Source organism: Lutra lutra, chromosome 10, assembly GCF_902655055.1.
Source record: "Lutra lutra chromosome 10, mLutLut1.2, whole genome shotgun sequence".
In the NCBI taxonomy this organism is placed as follows: Eukaryota; Metazoa; Chordata; class Mammalia; order Carnivora; family Mustelidae; genus Lutra; species Lutra lutra.
In genome coordinates, this window is record NC_062287.1 from 67,165,807 (window position 1) to 67,179,425 (window position 13,619).

At 39.0% G+C, this 13,619-nt stretch overlaps 1 protein-coding gene across 3 annotated transcripts in view; it reads left to right on the forward strand.

Moving 5' to 3' along the window:
* USP47 (ubiquitin specific peptidase 47) overlaps positions 1-9,972 on the forward strand; it is a 117,075-nt gene extending 107,103 nt beyond the window's left edge. For all 3 annotated transcript variants that reach the window (XM_047690322.1, XM_047690323.1, XM_047690324.1), the window contains 7 exons: positions 305-385; positions 2,165-2,280; positions 2,656-2,774; positions 5,073-5,203; positions 7,356-7,403; positions 7,496-7,626; positions 8,447-9,972. In XM_047690322.1, coding sequence (XP_047546278.1) covers positions 305-385; positions 2,165-2,280; positions 2,656-2,774; positions 5,073-5,203; positions 7,356-7,403; positions 7,496-7,626; positions 8,447-8,621 — 801 coding nt within the window. In that variant the 3' untranslated portion in view covers positions 8,622-9,972. The remainder of the gene's footprint in view (positions 1-304; positions 386-2,164; positions 2,281-2,655; positions 2,775-5,072; positions 5,204-7,355; positions 7,404-7,495; positions 7,627-8,446) is intronic.
* Positions 9,973-13,619: the final 3,647 nt, after the last annotated feature.

Genomic DNA, 13,619 nt, shown 5'->3' on the forward strand with positions numbered 1-13,619 from the left:
AACATCTTGCCCTATTTCCAAGTAAGGTGAAATAGATAACCCTAAAGGGTCATTTTATTTTTATGTTTAGTGGTTATTTGTTTTTGTTGTTGTTGTTTTTCTTCATTCATCTAACAAACATTTGTTAAATGTTAACTGTGTGTCAGTTACTATTCTAGGTGCTGGGAATCAGAGGTAAAAGATATACCTGTTCTCAAAGAGTCCATAATCTAGAGAATTTTTGAAGACCAAACTAAACAATGTGGGGAGAATGGGTTGCTTATTCTCCTGAGATAATACATCTAAAAAATGTTCTACTTTATAGATTACAATTAGACTGGGGAGAGCACTTAAAAAAGGAGAATACAGAGTTAAAGTGTACCAGCTTCTGGTCAATGAGCAAGAGGTAAGTAATACCCTTCAGAGCAATGTAAGATCACTTTTGGTATTTAACGAAAACATACGGTGCAGAGATTTTATGACAAGTCATTTTATCTCTTAAAGCAGAGGCCAGCGCACTATTTCCAGAAAATATCTCAGTTGTGCAGGCCATACTGCCTCTGTTGCAGCTACTCATTCCTGCCACTGTAGTACAAAAGCAGATACAGACAATACATAAACCAATGGGACTAGCTATGTCCCAGTAAAATTTATAAACATAGGCAACAGATGAAGTGGCTCTCAGGCATTGTTGGTGGTTTTTTTGTTTTGTTTTGTTTTTTTGTTTTGTTTTTTGTTTTTTTGCCATCCCTCTGCTTTAAAGTTATTACAAATGCTAGAGTGAAGCAAAAATGTCCTGCTTTTAAAAGGGGATTTGTTTGTGCTTGTTTTCTACAAATAATCATGTAGTGCAGGAGCACGAAGTACAGGACAGCAGTTGATCTGTGGTGCCCTCATACAGGACTTTGGTTCCGAGAGTTGTTTTAGTATTTAGCAAGCTTTGACCTAGCAGCATTTACCATATGCTCGCAGATATTAACTTCTTTAATCCTCACCAATTAGCTGTGATATGAGCAGTATTTATTATTCCCATTTTATAGATAAACTTAGGTACAAAGAAATTATGCAGTTTACCCAAGGTCATACAACAGATGCCAAGCTATGGCAAATACCCTGAAGAAAGAGGCAAAAATCCCTGTTTTCAGGATGTTTATAACATCTTACTGAGGACCTAGATAAGTGTGAAAACCAAACAACAAATATAATAATGGCCCTCCCTCCCCATCCACAGGGGATGTGTTCCAAGGTCTGTCCCTCTGTGGATGCCTGAAACCGCTGATAGTACCACACCCTACATACACTATGCTTTTACCTAGAAACGTACACGTTGATAAAGTTTAATTTACAAATTAGGCACAGTAAGAGATTAACAATCACTAATAATTAAATAGTACAGTTTTAACAGTATGCTGTTATAAAAGGTATGTGAATGTGGTCTCTCAAAATATCTTACTGTGCTGTGTTTTCCCTTCTTGTGGTGATACAAAATGATAAAATGCCTGTGTGGTGAGGTGCAGTGACGGTGCATGACGTAGGCATTGTGACTATTACAGTGTAGGATTAGGCTGTTAGGGACCTTCTGATGATCTGTCAAGAGGAGGATCATTTGCTTCCAGACCCCATTTGGCTACAAGTAACTGGAAAGGCAGAACGGGAAACCATGAATAAAGAGGGACTACTGGAAGGGGATAAACTCTTCCTAAAATGCCTTTATTTGTTCAATAGATATTTTATTGAGCATCTATCATATCTCTTCTGTGTGAATGTTTCTTCCAAGTTTGGAGTTTGCAGAGACAGTGTCCCTTCTGAGACAATGAGTAAATGTATTTGGAGAATTACTACGCATTTCCTTCATTTTAGTCCATAAAAGTGATTCTTTCTACTTTCAAAATGGTGATCATTTAGTTATAAGAAGAGAAATAGGACTATCATTTAATCTTCATAATGACTCTGTGAGGGAGACACTGTCCCCAGTGTACAGATGAAAAAATGGAGGCATAGAAATGTTAAGTAAACTTGCTCAAGATAGCAGAGTTAGTAAGTACTGATGGCAAGATTTGAACCTAGGAAGATAGATTGCTAAACTCGGGCCTGTTATTGTCACACAATAAAGTGCAAATAAAATGTCTCGTATATTCCTACTTGAATGTGTAATTCAGTTCTCTGATGATGTTTATATTCCTAGCCATGCAAGTTTCTGCTAGATGCTGTGTTTGCTAAAGGAATGACTGTACGGCAATCAAAAGAGGAATTAATTCCTCAACTCAGGGAGCAGTGTGGTTTAGAGCTCAGTATTGACAGGTAAAGTAAAATTACAGTGTCAACAACAATTGGAAGGCAGACTATGTGGTCATTTGATATGGATTGGTATAATTTTCTAAAACTAGAATTAAAAATCCCTAAAAAAAAAAAAAAATTCCTGTACTATCCAGAATTTTAATAGTACAGATTAATTTTTAATAGAACTAAACAACACTATTAGTATTTCTTTGAACTTCCTCTGTAGACCCTAAATTTGAAGTTTGAGGAACATATCATTATATTTTTCCCAGATTTTAATGAACTACTTGACTTTTATATTTAAACATAGTTCATTTTTCCTTGATATCAGATTCATGTCATTTTTTTTAAGAATCTCAAAATACCATAGTTTAAAATGTCTTATCACATTTGTAGATTTCGTCTAAGGAAAAAAACATGGAAGAATCCTGGCACTGTCTTTTTGGATTACCATATTTATGAAGAAGATATTAACATCTCCAGCAACTGGGAGGTTTTCCTTGAAGTTCTTGATGGTATTATCCATGTTTTTCTGGGAAAATATCAGTTAGAAATGCTCTGGTACTAATAGAAGCCTATATTTTTTTTATCACATACCATGTTTTCTTCTGTTTCTAGTCTGGGTTCCACTTACCTTTTAAATATTTATTTTCTGTAATTTGGAGAATATTAATTTCTCCTTACAGGGAACTTAAAGTTTCAAAGTTGTGTTTTTAGTACTTTTTACAGAAAATTCTTCTAACATTTCTTACTTGGGTTTATTATTTAGTCTCTTCATTATGGCTTATTTTGTTGAGGGTGTTGTATTGATAATTGATCAGAGATTTTGAGAACAATAACTGTATTAGTTTCCTAAGCTGCCATAACAAAGTACCAGAGACAGGATGGTTTAAACAATAGAAATTTATTGTTTCACAGTTCTGGAGGCTGAAGGTCTGAGATCAAGGTGTCAGCAGGGTTGGTTCCTTCTGAGAGCTGTGAGGGAAAACTTGTTCCGTGTCCCTCTAGCTTCTCGTGGTTGGTTGGCAGTCTTTGGTGTTTGTTGGCTTGTAAATGCATCTCCTGATCTGTGCTTTCATCTGCACATGATGTCCTCCCTGTGAGCTTATGTGTCTGTTTCCAAATTTCCCCATATTATAAGGACACTGGTCTTGCTGGATTAGGGCCCACCCTAATGACCTCATTTTAACTTGATTACCACTATAACAACTCTGTCTCCAAAGTTGGTCATAATCTGAAGTACTAGGGTATAGGACTTCAAATGTCTCTTTGAAGAGACACAATTTTGACCTATAACAGTAACATAGAAGAGGTCTTGTGTTTTTCACACCTCCTGGTTTTAATGCTCAGCATTGGAACATTTAAAGTACTGTTTCTCGGGAGGAGGTAATAGGAGAAAAGTTGACTTTAGAGAGATCATATTTTTTTTTTTTAAAGATTTTATTTATTTATTTGTCAGAGAGAGAGCGAGAGTGAGCACAGGCAGATAGAGTGGCAGGCAGAGGCAGAGGGAGAAGCAGGCTCCCTGCTGAGCAAGGAGCCCAATGTGGGACTCGATCCCAGGACCCTGAGATCATGACCTGAGCCGAACGCAGCCGCTTAACCAACTGAGCCACCCAGGTGTCCCTAGGGAGATCATATTAAGGCAACAGCTAGTTATGTTCTTTGGTGACTGCTATTGCCTAGAAAGACTTTGATTTTCCTTTTTTTTCCTCCATAGAAATTAACATTAACATATAAGATTGTGATAGTTTTCAGATAGTTCAATAATACTAACACCTCACCTATTTCAGGATATTTTGGGTCCAGTTTGTTTGAAATTTCAGTTGTTAAAGCTGTGATTACTTGACAAGTTAAGGGAGAGATAAGGAACAACTAGGATACTGTCTACCCTGCTGTGTAGGCAGGTGCTCCAGACTGTGAGTCCTTCTCTGAGCGTCTGGAGCCTTAGAGAATAGTCACTTGGTCTGTGTAGGCCAGGAGGAGATTATGAAGAACATAGAAGTTCCCCTTGTTAGGAAGGATTGAGATGGATTCACTGCGAGATCTTACTGGATGGTGGGTGCCTGCATCAGTATCATTTCAGTATATATTTTAGTATCAAAATAGTTGAGGAAGAAATAAACCATGTGATTAAATCTAAGAAACATGTATTGACCTGTGAATAGCCAGACACTGCTAATGTCTGTTGCTACAAAATTGAATTCAAGAACGAGTGATTGTCCTCCAGATGCATAGTCTGTAAGAGAACCAGAACTGCAAACCTGTAATTCCAAAATCATAGGTACTAAGGACCAAATCAGTAGTTTGCTCTTGTGTACACCAGAGAAAGGAGACAATTGAGCTGGGTTTTGAAGAATCAGTAAGTTTTGAATAGATGAAAAGAGGGATTAATGATAGCCTGAGGGAAGAAAGAAGATAAAGTGAAGATGATTTGTGGGGGTAGTAGCCAACACAGAGGCAAAGATTGGCAACCGGGGAAGGAGAAGAGAGTCGTTGGTAGAGCAGTGTCCAGCAGGACAGAGAGAGAGAGTGAGGGAGGGAGGAGGGAGGGAGAGATTCAGGAGGGAGGGAGAATTCAGAGTCCTGATGGAAGGAAAGCTTGCAAAAGAATAAGGAATTCTCCTCAGAGACTGGAGGGAAGAGAGGAAATACTTTATTCTCAAAAACTCCTCAGGGTAATTGGGTTCTTTTATGTCCACTAAGCATAACACTTGAAGTAAATCTTTTTGTGTAGTCAGGCAATACAGAAAAAGTCCAAGTATGAACCTCTAGAGAAAAGAGAAAGATGACGTAATCTTGTATCTTCATAGGGGTGGAGAAGATGAAATCCATGTCACAGCTTGCAGTTCTGTCAAGAAGGTGGAGACCTTCAGAAATGAAGCTGGATCCCTTCCAGGAGGTTGTGTTGGAAAGCAGTAGTGTTGATGAGCTGCGAGAGAAGGTAAGTTCATTTTAAACAAATTGGACTAACATGTGTTTTTCTCTGTGTTGCTTAAGAGAGGGCCTAGGAAGTGAGTGCCAGATACTAACGTGGCAACCTTTCTTTCTTTGTCTCTTTTGTACCTTGTGACACCTTATCACACACCTTATTTCTTCAGGCTCTTGGTACATTGAAAAATTACACTGGCTTTTGGCCATCCAGAAGTTGATCCTCACTTTTAGTTACTTGGATCAAGTTTGTCCTGAGTAATTAGGATTAGTTAGAAGTTACTAGACTAAATTGCTGCTCTATTTTAAAAAGCTAAATGATGTGGAACTGAATAAAGAATCCAGGTGAAGTCCTCTTCTGCATTATTCATTTCAAAGGTGGAATTCGGTGGCTCTTGGGATTGGGTGAATGAATTATTCATAAGCAGTACTAGGACAGTTAGCATCTTGAGAAAAAAAGTTTGTTTCCATAATTCACACCAAACACAAAATACTAAATATATTAAATTTATATAAAGGTAAAATAAAATGATAACTGTATTAGATGAAAATATTGAAAATATTTTTATATCCTGGAAAGAGAAAGATATTTGTAAGCATAATACCAGAAACTAAAAAAAGAAAAGATCGTATAAAAGCGTAAGCCTTCCACACACAGCCTCCCCCCAATTTTTTAAAAATTTATTTAGGGGTGCCTGGGTGGCTCAGTGGATTGAGCCGCTGCCTTCGGCTCAGGTCATGATCCCAGGTCCTGGGTTCGAGCCCCACATCGGGCTTTCTGCTCAGCAGGGAGCCTGCTTCCTCCTCTCTGTCTGCCTCTCTGTTTACTTGTGATTTCTCTCTGTCAAATAAATAAAATCTTAAAAAAAAAAAAATATTTATCTGACAGACAGAGATCACAAGTAGGCAGAGAGGCAGGCAAAGAGAGAGAGGAGGAAGCAGGCTTCCTGCCAAGCAGAGAGCCCGATGCGGGGCTCGATCCCAGGACCCTGAGATCATGACCTGAGCCCAAGGCAGAGGCTTAACCCACTGAGCCACCCAGCGCCCCCTCCCCAATTTTTTTTTTTTTTAAAGAACCCATAAACAAAGATAAAAAACAAGAAAGGGGAAAAATATTTAAAACAGATATGAAACGAGATGGTCCGTATTTGTAAGGAGCCACCACATTAGTAAGAAAAAGATGAACAATCTAATTTTAAAATAGGCAAAGAACTTCATTAGGCCATTTGTTGAAGAAGAAATACAAGTTAAAATAGTAATAACAGGGGCGCCTGGGTGGCTCAGTGGGTTAAGCCGCTGCCTTCGGCTCAGGTCATGATCTCAGGGTCCTGGGATCGAGTCCCGAATCGGGCTCTCTGCTCAGCAGGGAGCCTGCTTCCCTTTCTCTCTCTGCCTGCCTCTGTGCCTACTTGTGATCTCTGTCTGTCAAATAAATAAATAAAATCTTTAAAAAAAAATAGTAATAACATTCTTTACCTCTTAAAGTGGTGAAAATTTAGAACATCTAAAATACTAGAGTCATCAAGGTTTAGGAAAAACAGGCAATATACAACTTGTATATTGTAGTTAAGCTGATATAATTTTTTCAGGCTTCCGTTTGGCATTATCACCATTTCAGATGTGCAGTTCCACATCTAAGAATTCAATCTCAAAGAAATAATTGCAGAAGTATGCAAGGATATAATCTTGGAACACTGAAAAGATAAAATTAAATTTAAAAAATATGCAAAGGTACTCATGAAGGTATATAGTATAGCATTGTAACTGGGAAAAATTAAAAACAGACTTGATGTCCATCGGGAGGGAATAAAATAGTATATTAAGCTAATGAAGAGAATGAGGTTACTCTGTATCCTATTCTTAGAAATAGTCTTATAAAATTATTCTATAGAGATGTTTCATAGATATAATTTTATGTATTTTAGAAATATGTGATGTAGTTTATATATGCATAGGAAAGGATCTGGAAGGAATATATTAAATTTGTATTTCTGGGACATGGCATTTTCAGGGTGGAAGGGAGACAACTCCTCTTTCTAATGTTTATATTAAACATTACATCTTAGAAAAAAATCAAGCTATTTCTTTGTGGGTTAAATGGTTGATGACTTATTTTAGCAAATTTATTTTTTTTAAATGAACTCATAAAGTGTTTCCTTTTACAGCTTTCTGAAATCAGTGGAATTCCTTTGGAAGATATTGAATTTGCCAAGGTAAGGCACTAAGAATGTTTGCATTTGGGTACTGGTGCTCAATAAACAGGGCTAACAGCATGATTTATTCATTCATTCATTTTTTTCCCTAGGGTAGAGGAACTTTTCCCTGTGATATTTCTGTCCTTGATATTCATCAGGATTTGGACTGGAATCCTAAAGTTTCTACCCTGAATGTCTGGCCTCTTTATATCTGTGATGATGGTGCAGTCATATTTTATAGGTACATTTACAATGTATTTGTTATTCCCAGTGATGTAACATTTTTTTGTTGTGCATAGTATCTTGTTTTCTGTAAATACCTTTACTATGTTTATGATATAGAGTGGCTCTGATCAGTAGTTAATATAAGAGCCACGCATTACATTTTGAATTTTTCCAGTAGCCACACTTAAAAAAAGTAAAAAGAAACTGGTGAAATTAATTTTAATAAAATATTTTAACCCACTGCGTCCAAAATGTTATCATTACATGCCATCAGTATAAAAAAAAAAAAGTCATTCGTGAGATGTTTTATGCTCTTTTTCTTATAGTAAGTCTTAAAAATAGTGCATGTTACACTTTCAGTAGGTCTCAAGCAATTGGTTGGGACATGGAGCAAGTGGCTATTGTGGGAGCCAACGCAGACACAGAGGAAAAAGAATAGTCATTGGAGCCTGAGGCAGCTAGGAGTTCAGATTAGGCTTTGTTAGCTCCTCATCTGTAAAATGGTGACAATGATGTCAGCCTTGCAGAACTGTATGAGAACTAGAACTATTGCATTTCTTAAAACTGGCATAGTACCTGTTATACATAAATATTCAATAAATGATAGCTATTATTACATTAGCAGTAGCATGGAAATTATTCTATGCCATTTTTAGAAGTGAGTGCTGTGTTAGTAAACATGTTTGAAATCTAGGACATCTTAGTATGAGATGACTTAACTTTACCAGTGACCATCAGATTTCATTTTCTCACCAAGGAGCATTATAACATTCAAGCATAAATCAATAAAGGCAGATAGCTGTACTGACCTAATATGTGATTAATATTTTAAACAGGGATAAAACAGAAGAATTAATGGAGTTAACAGATGAGCAAAGAAATGAACTGATGAAAAAAGAAAGTAGTCGACTCCAGAAGACGGGACACCGTGTAACGTACTCACCTCGGAAGGAGAAAGCACTAAAAATATATCTGGATGGAGCACCAAATAAAGATCTGACTCAAGACTGACTCTGCTAGTGTAGCATTTTCCCTGGGGGATTTTTGGTTTTAATTAGATGGTTCACTGCTACTGTGTAGTGCCATTATGGCCGGACATGGTTAGGGGTAACCCAGTGACACCAGCACTGATTGGACTGCCCTTCACCAATCAGAAGCTCAGTGCCCAATGGGCCACTGTTTTGACTTGGAATCATGTTGTGCACTATAGTCAAAAGTACTGTAAAGTGAAAAGGGATGTGCAAAAGAATAAAAACAAAACAAAACAAAAAAACAAAAAGCAAAACCTGCTACTAGAAAAGGGGGAAGGGGAATGAGTACACTTCTTTTATTGCGGACAAATGTGCACATAGCCGCTAGTAAAACTAGCCTCAAACAGGATGCTCATAGCTTCATAATAAAAGCTGTGCAAAGGCCATGAATGAATGGATTTTCTGTTTATTTCACTGATACACACATTACCTCATTGACAATTCGGAAGTAAATGCAACGTGTGTTGACCTTTGGAAAGCAGCAAAAACAGGAGCTGAAGAAAGAAATTCTTAGAACCAGCCATAACCCAGTAAAGAGAATTGTGAAGTTGTGGTTTTATTTCATTTCATTTTTTGCAAAGTATTAAGAACATTATTCTGGAACATCAAAACATTTCCCGTAGACCGCTCCCAGCAGATAGCAGCTCAAATTGCTGCAATATTGTAATTATAATTGATTGTACTTAAGTTATGGATGTAGAGAATACGTCTCACTCGTTCATTCAGCATGTAAATAAAATTGATCCTATTGAGTTACCATAATTGCAGTTCAGCTACTTCCCATGGTTATTCTTTTCACATATCATTCATGATGTACATTTGTGTACATTGAGGAGAATAGCAGTCTATGTAAATGTAATCCTCAGTGAGGTTCCTCAGTGCTGGGTCCCATACGATTGTATTTGCCCTTGTTAATGAGGTTTTTCTGTTGAGTGGCTTCAGTTTTTTTTTTTCTTTATACATTTATTTTTGAAGATTTACTTCAAGTTTGAATCTTCTAGAACCCTTGTAAGTCCCACTTTAATTTTTGGAGTTGATTTGTAGTTACATGTAGTTTAACTTTGCAGAAGTGTCATAACATCGTGTTGAAAAAACTTGCTAGTAAGTCAGGTCATGGCACAGGCTGATGCAGTCAACATGATTTCATTGCAAAGTCTATTCGAATTGGCAAGTTTTTGCTTTGCTAAATATGACTTCAATGAACACAATTCTACATAATTTTTGAAAATGCCATCTAATTTATAAAAATCAATAAAAAGGTTTTGGTAAAACTTTTTCATGCCAGATGCTGTTTACAACAATGAACATGCCAATAAAACATTTGTTCATTCTGTTGTGTTATTTTAGTCATTAAACTTTTGTGGATGAAGAATCTGGATTAAGAATAGACTTGTTTTCTTTAACATTTTGTAACATGTACTGAATAATCTCATTTCTGTAAGGTCCCTCTACAGGAAAGCTCTCTGAGATGAAAAGATGTTAATATTTAACTTTGGAGGATCCTGTCAGTATTTCAAAATCAGGTTTTTACCTTATTTCCTTTTAAGAAAGATAGAAAATAGTATTAGCAGATGTTGGCTCTATAGTTTGAATATAGTAATTGAGAATTCCATAATACCTTTAAAGTTTCTTGAAATCCACAGTGGGGTGGGGGGGAATCTTTCCTAAGATATTTTTCTGGCTGATTTTTATTCCATGTAAACCGTGTAGCATTCTGCTAAATTTCACTGAAGTACGTTCCAAGTTTGCGTTAGTGGAGTTGGCGTTCTCCGAGGAAAAACTTGGAAGCATTTGTGGTGCATTGTCTTCCAGATCACTTGGGATTTTCTGATGTAACACAACAGCCCTTTGGCTCTAATACAGGCTTACTTCCTGGGAATATAGGGGTTAATAAGTGAAGTTTCTGCACTTGAGGACCCACTCTCTGTGGAGAAGAGGCTGATTGTTAACAAAATGGGCTTTGGCTTTGGTTTGGTTTCGCATTCCTTTAAGAGGGGGAAATGGTAAAATTCTTCTCACACCTGCTCCTTGGTCTGTGCCTTCTGCCCTGCTTTTTGTGTTGGTGGTTGCTGCTTCTAATTTCAGGAAGACTACAAATGCCAAGGGTAAAGACAAAAAGCTTCCTGCTTTTCAGTGCCTGATGGAGTGAGAACACGGTGTTGCACTTAACAATTTCAGCAAAGGGGTGGTGAACTTTTCAAACTCGATTTGTGGTGATGGAAATGGTAATTTATGTGAGGGAATTTTAACGTGTGCCCACCTCCCTCAGATTCAGAGAATCCCATGAGGACCCATCAGCCAAGAGGCAGAGCACAGACTGTGGGGCCAGTGACACAAACCACATGCAATAAATTGTGACCCTGTTCCTCACAGGTCACGCCAAGGTTTTGAAGAGCTTCTACCGTGAGACAGATGGGTTTGCGTCAGTCAGGCACACCAGGTGAGAACCAAGTAAGTACCTATCAGGCAGGTGCTGAAGGTGAGGGGTATGTTCTGGTCAAAGAAAGAAAACCTTGTGCTTTCAGGGCCATGCTGTGTCTATCTGGTCTGTGCAGAAGCTTGCTAGCTGGAAGTCCACTTGCTAAACTAAGGAAGTGTAACGAAGGGCTAATAATCATAATGAGATAAAAGTAGGGAAGGAGCCCTACACTAGAATATTCAATGGTCTCTTTCAGAATGCATGGAAATTAGAGATTCTGAGAAGATGAGGGCAGTGGAAGGGAGACTGCGAACCTATGCCACAGCTAGAAAATCGTTGCCAGGCTGCACTGTTAGGAAGGGTGCTGTGTCCTGTCTAGGCCAGGGGAGAGGGAGGGAGCGAAAACTTACAGCACGGTCTAAGCTAAATGAGTGCACAGAAACAGAGCTTTTTTAAATCTGGAAGTGACCTGTGAATGCATGGAATACAATAAAATCGTTTATTCTGGTTCATTCGCTTTCCGGTTGGGAAAATTCTCCCTCTGAATTTTGTCCCTTTGTTTAGCATCAAGACCCTAACTAACTCCTTCACACTTGTGACTTACAAATTATAGTCTAAAGTATATGGAATAGGGGATAATCTTTTTTTAAAAGATTTTTATTTTATTTATTTGACAGAGAGATCACAAGTGGGTAGAGGCAGGCAGAGAGAGAGGAAGGGAAGCAGGCTCCCTGCCGAGGGCTCCCTCCCTTCGGGGCTCAATCCCAGGACCCTGGGATCATGACCTGAGCTGAAGGCAGAAGCTTTAACCCAGGTGCGCAAGAGGGGATAATCTTTAGTAGCAATTTTTTTTTTATTAAATAAAAACCATTGCATCTAAATTCTTTTTAATTTTTGAAGAACAAGTCAATATTTTGGTCACTAGTCGTCAGAAGCCTTATAAGGCAATTCAAGTCTTTTAAAAAAGCAAAAACGGTGCATGACGTATAGTTTCCTGAGGGGCTAGAAAATATTTTCGTCAGGTTTGCAAAGCAGTTCAGGGCCCAGATAAAGCTTGTGGCCAGTCAAGACCAGGTGTACACTTGAGTATTCTCAGTGTTGTTCCTGTGGGGAAGGAGGGTGCTATAGGACCACTTGGTTACATACAGTGTTTTCAGAACTTGGCTTTTAGAAACAATCAAGAGTGTGTGAAAACGTGTGATCATTCAGAAAAGAATGCAGTGATCGGAGTGGCCAAGCTAGGAGGGCAGAAAACCATCAGGGAGGAATGCTCTGACCCTTCCCCATGCCAGCACCAACTCTTCCTCGCCTTACCAGCTACTCTGCACCGGAGAAGCAGGTCTTCTGACTGGTTAGAGCTGGAGAACTCACCAAACCAAGAATTATTAGTGGACCCTATAGCTTTGCCTCAGAAATGGGGACCATGCTCCCTCTCTCTGCTCCCGGTCTGCCTCTTTCCCCAGTACAGAGGGCATACTTAGTGTTCAGCTTCTTTTATAATGCTTGAGTAACCCGTTTAAGGAGTACCAACTTGTTGAGATACGACTATGCAGGAGTTCTGTTTCTCGAGTGACTGCCAGCTGTGTGTGGCTGATTCAATTTCCAACAGAAGTGGGCTGGAGCAGGATGTACCTGCCCACGAATTCCGTGAGGGAGGGACCAACTTTTCTCTCCTGTACCACCGTCTCCTGGCACCTAATAGGTAGGGCCTGACATATAGTAGGAACTCTGAAATTTTTGTGGAATGAAACCATTTTAAGCCTCTCCTCCAAACACCTGTTCAAACTTACCTTACCTTCCAGCCTCTGTGAATTACTCTGTTTCCTCTCTATACCATCCCTTTTTCTTGCCTGCCTCCCTCCCTCCCTCCCTCCCTCCCTCCCTCTTGCCGCTGGCTCTGAATGCCCTTTCCTATTCCTTCTGACTACCTCATAAACTCCTATGAGCTGTGAGAGCCGATCCCCATGCCAGCTCTCCCAAACCACGTGCTCCTCTGAGGCTTCCTTAACACCGTTCTGATACCGGGTTCACTGGTTTGTGGGTGCTGAGTTCACTGTGCCTTTCTCAGGTGGCTGTGATGATGCATTCAGGGTAGGGGCCCTATCTGGATCTCCGTGGCACCCCCAGAGCCTATCGCAGTACCTGGTTCGAGTAAATACTTGCTGAGTAATAAGGATACAGAACGGTCATGATGACTTTGACGTTGAATAGAGAACAACTCTGTATTTGATCTTAAAATTACCGGTATATCCTGAGCAGACTATACTAGATACTGTTTTTGTTGGACTTTTAGCTCTATCACCTCATTTTTAAAGTTTTATTTATTTGACAGACGGTGAGAGGGGATCACAAACAAGGGGAGTGGGAGAGGGAGAAGCAGGCTTCCTGCTGAGCAGGGAGCCCCGTGCAGGGGTCCTGGGATCATGACCCGAGCCAAAGGCAAACGCTTAGTGACTGAGCCACCCAGCGGCCCTATCAGCTCATATTTTTGAGCTTCCATTTTTTTCATCTGTTAAATGAGGAAAATACTCCTAGATTCAATGAAGATTAAATGAGGTA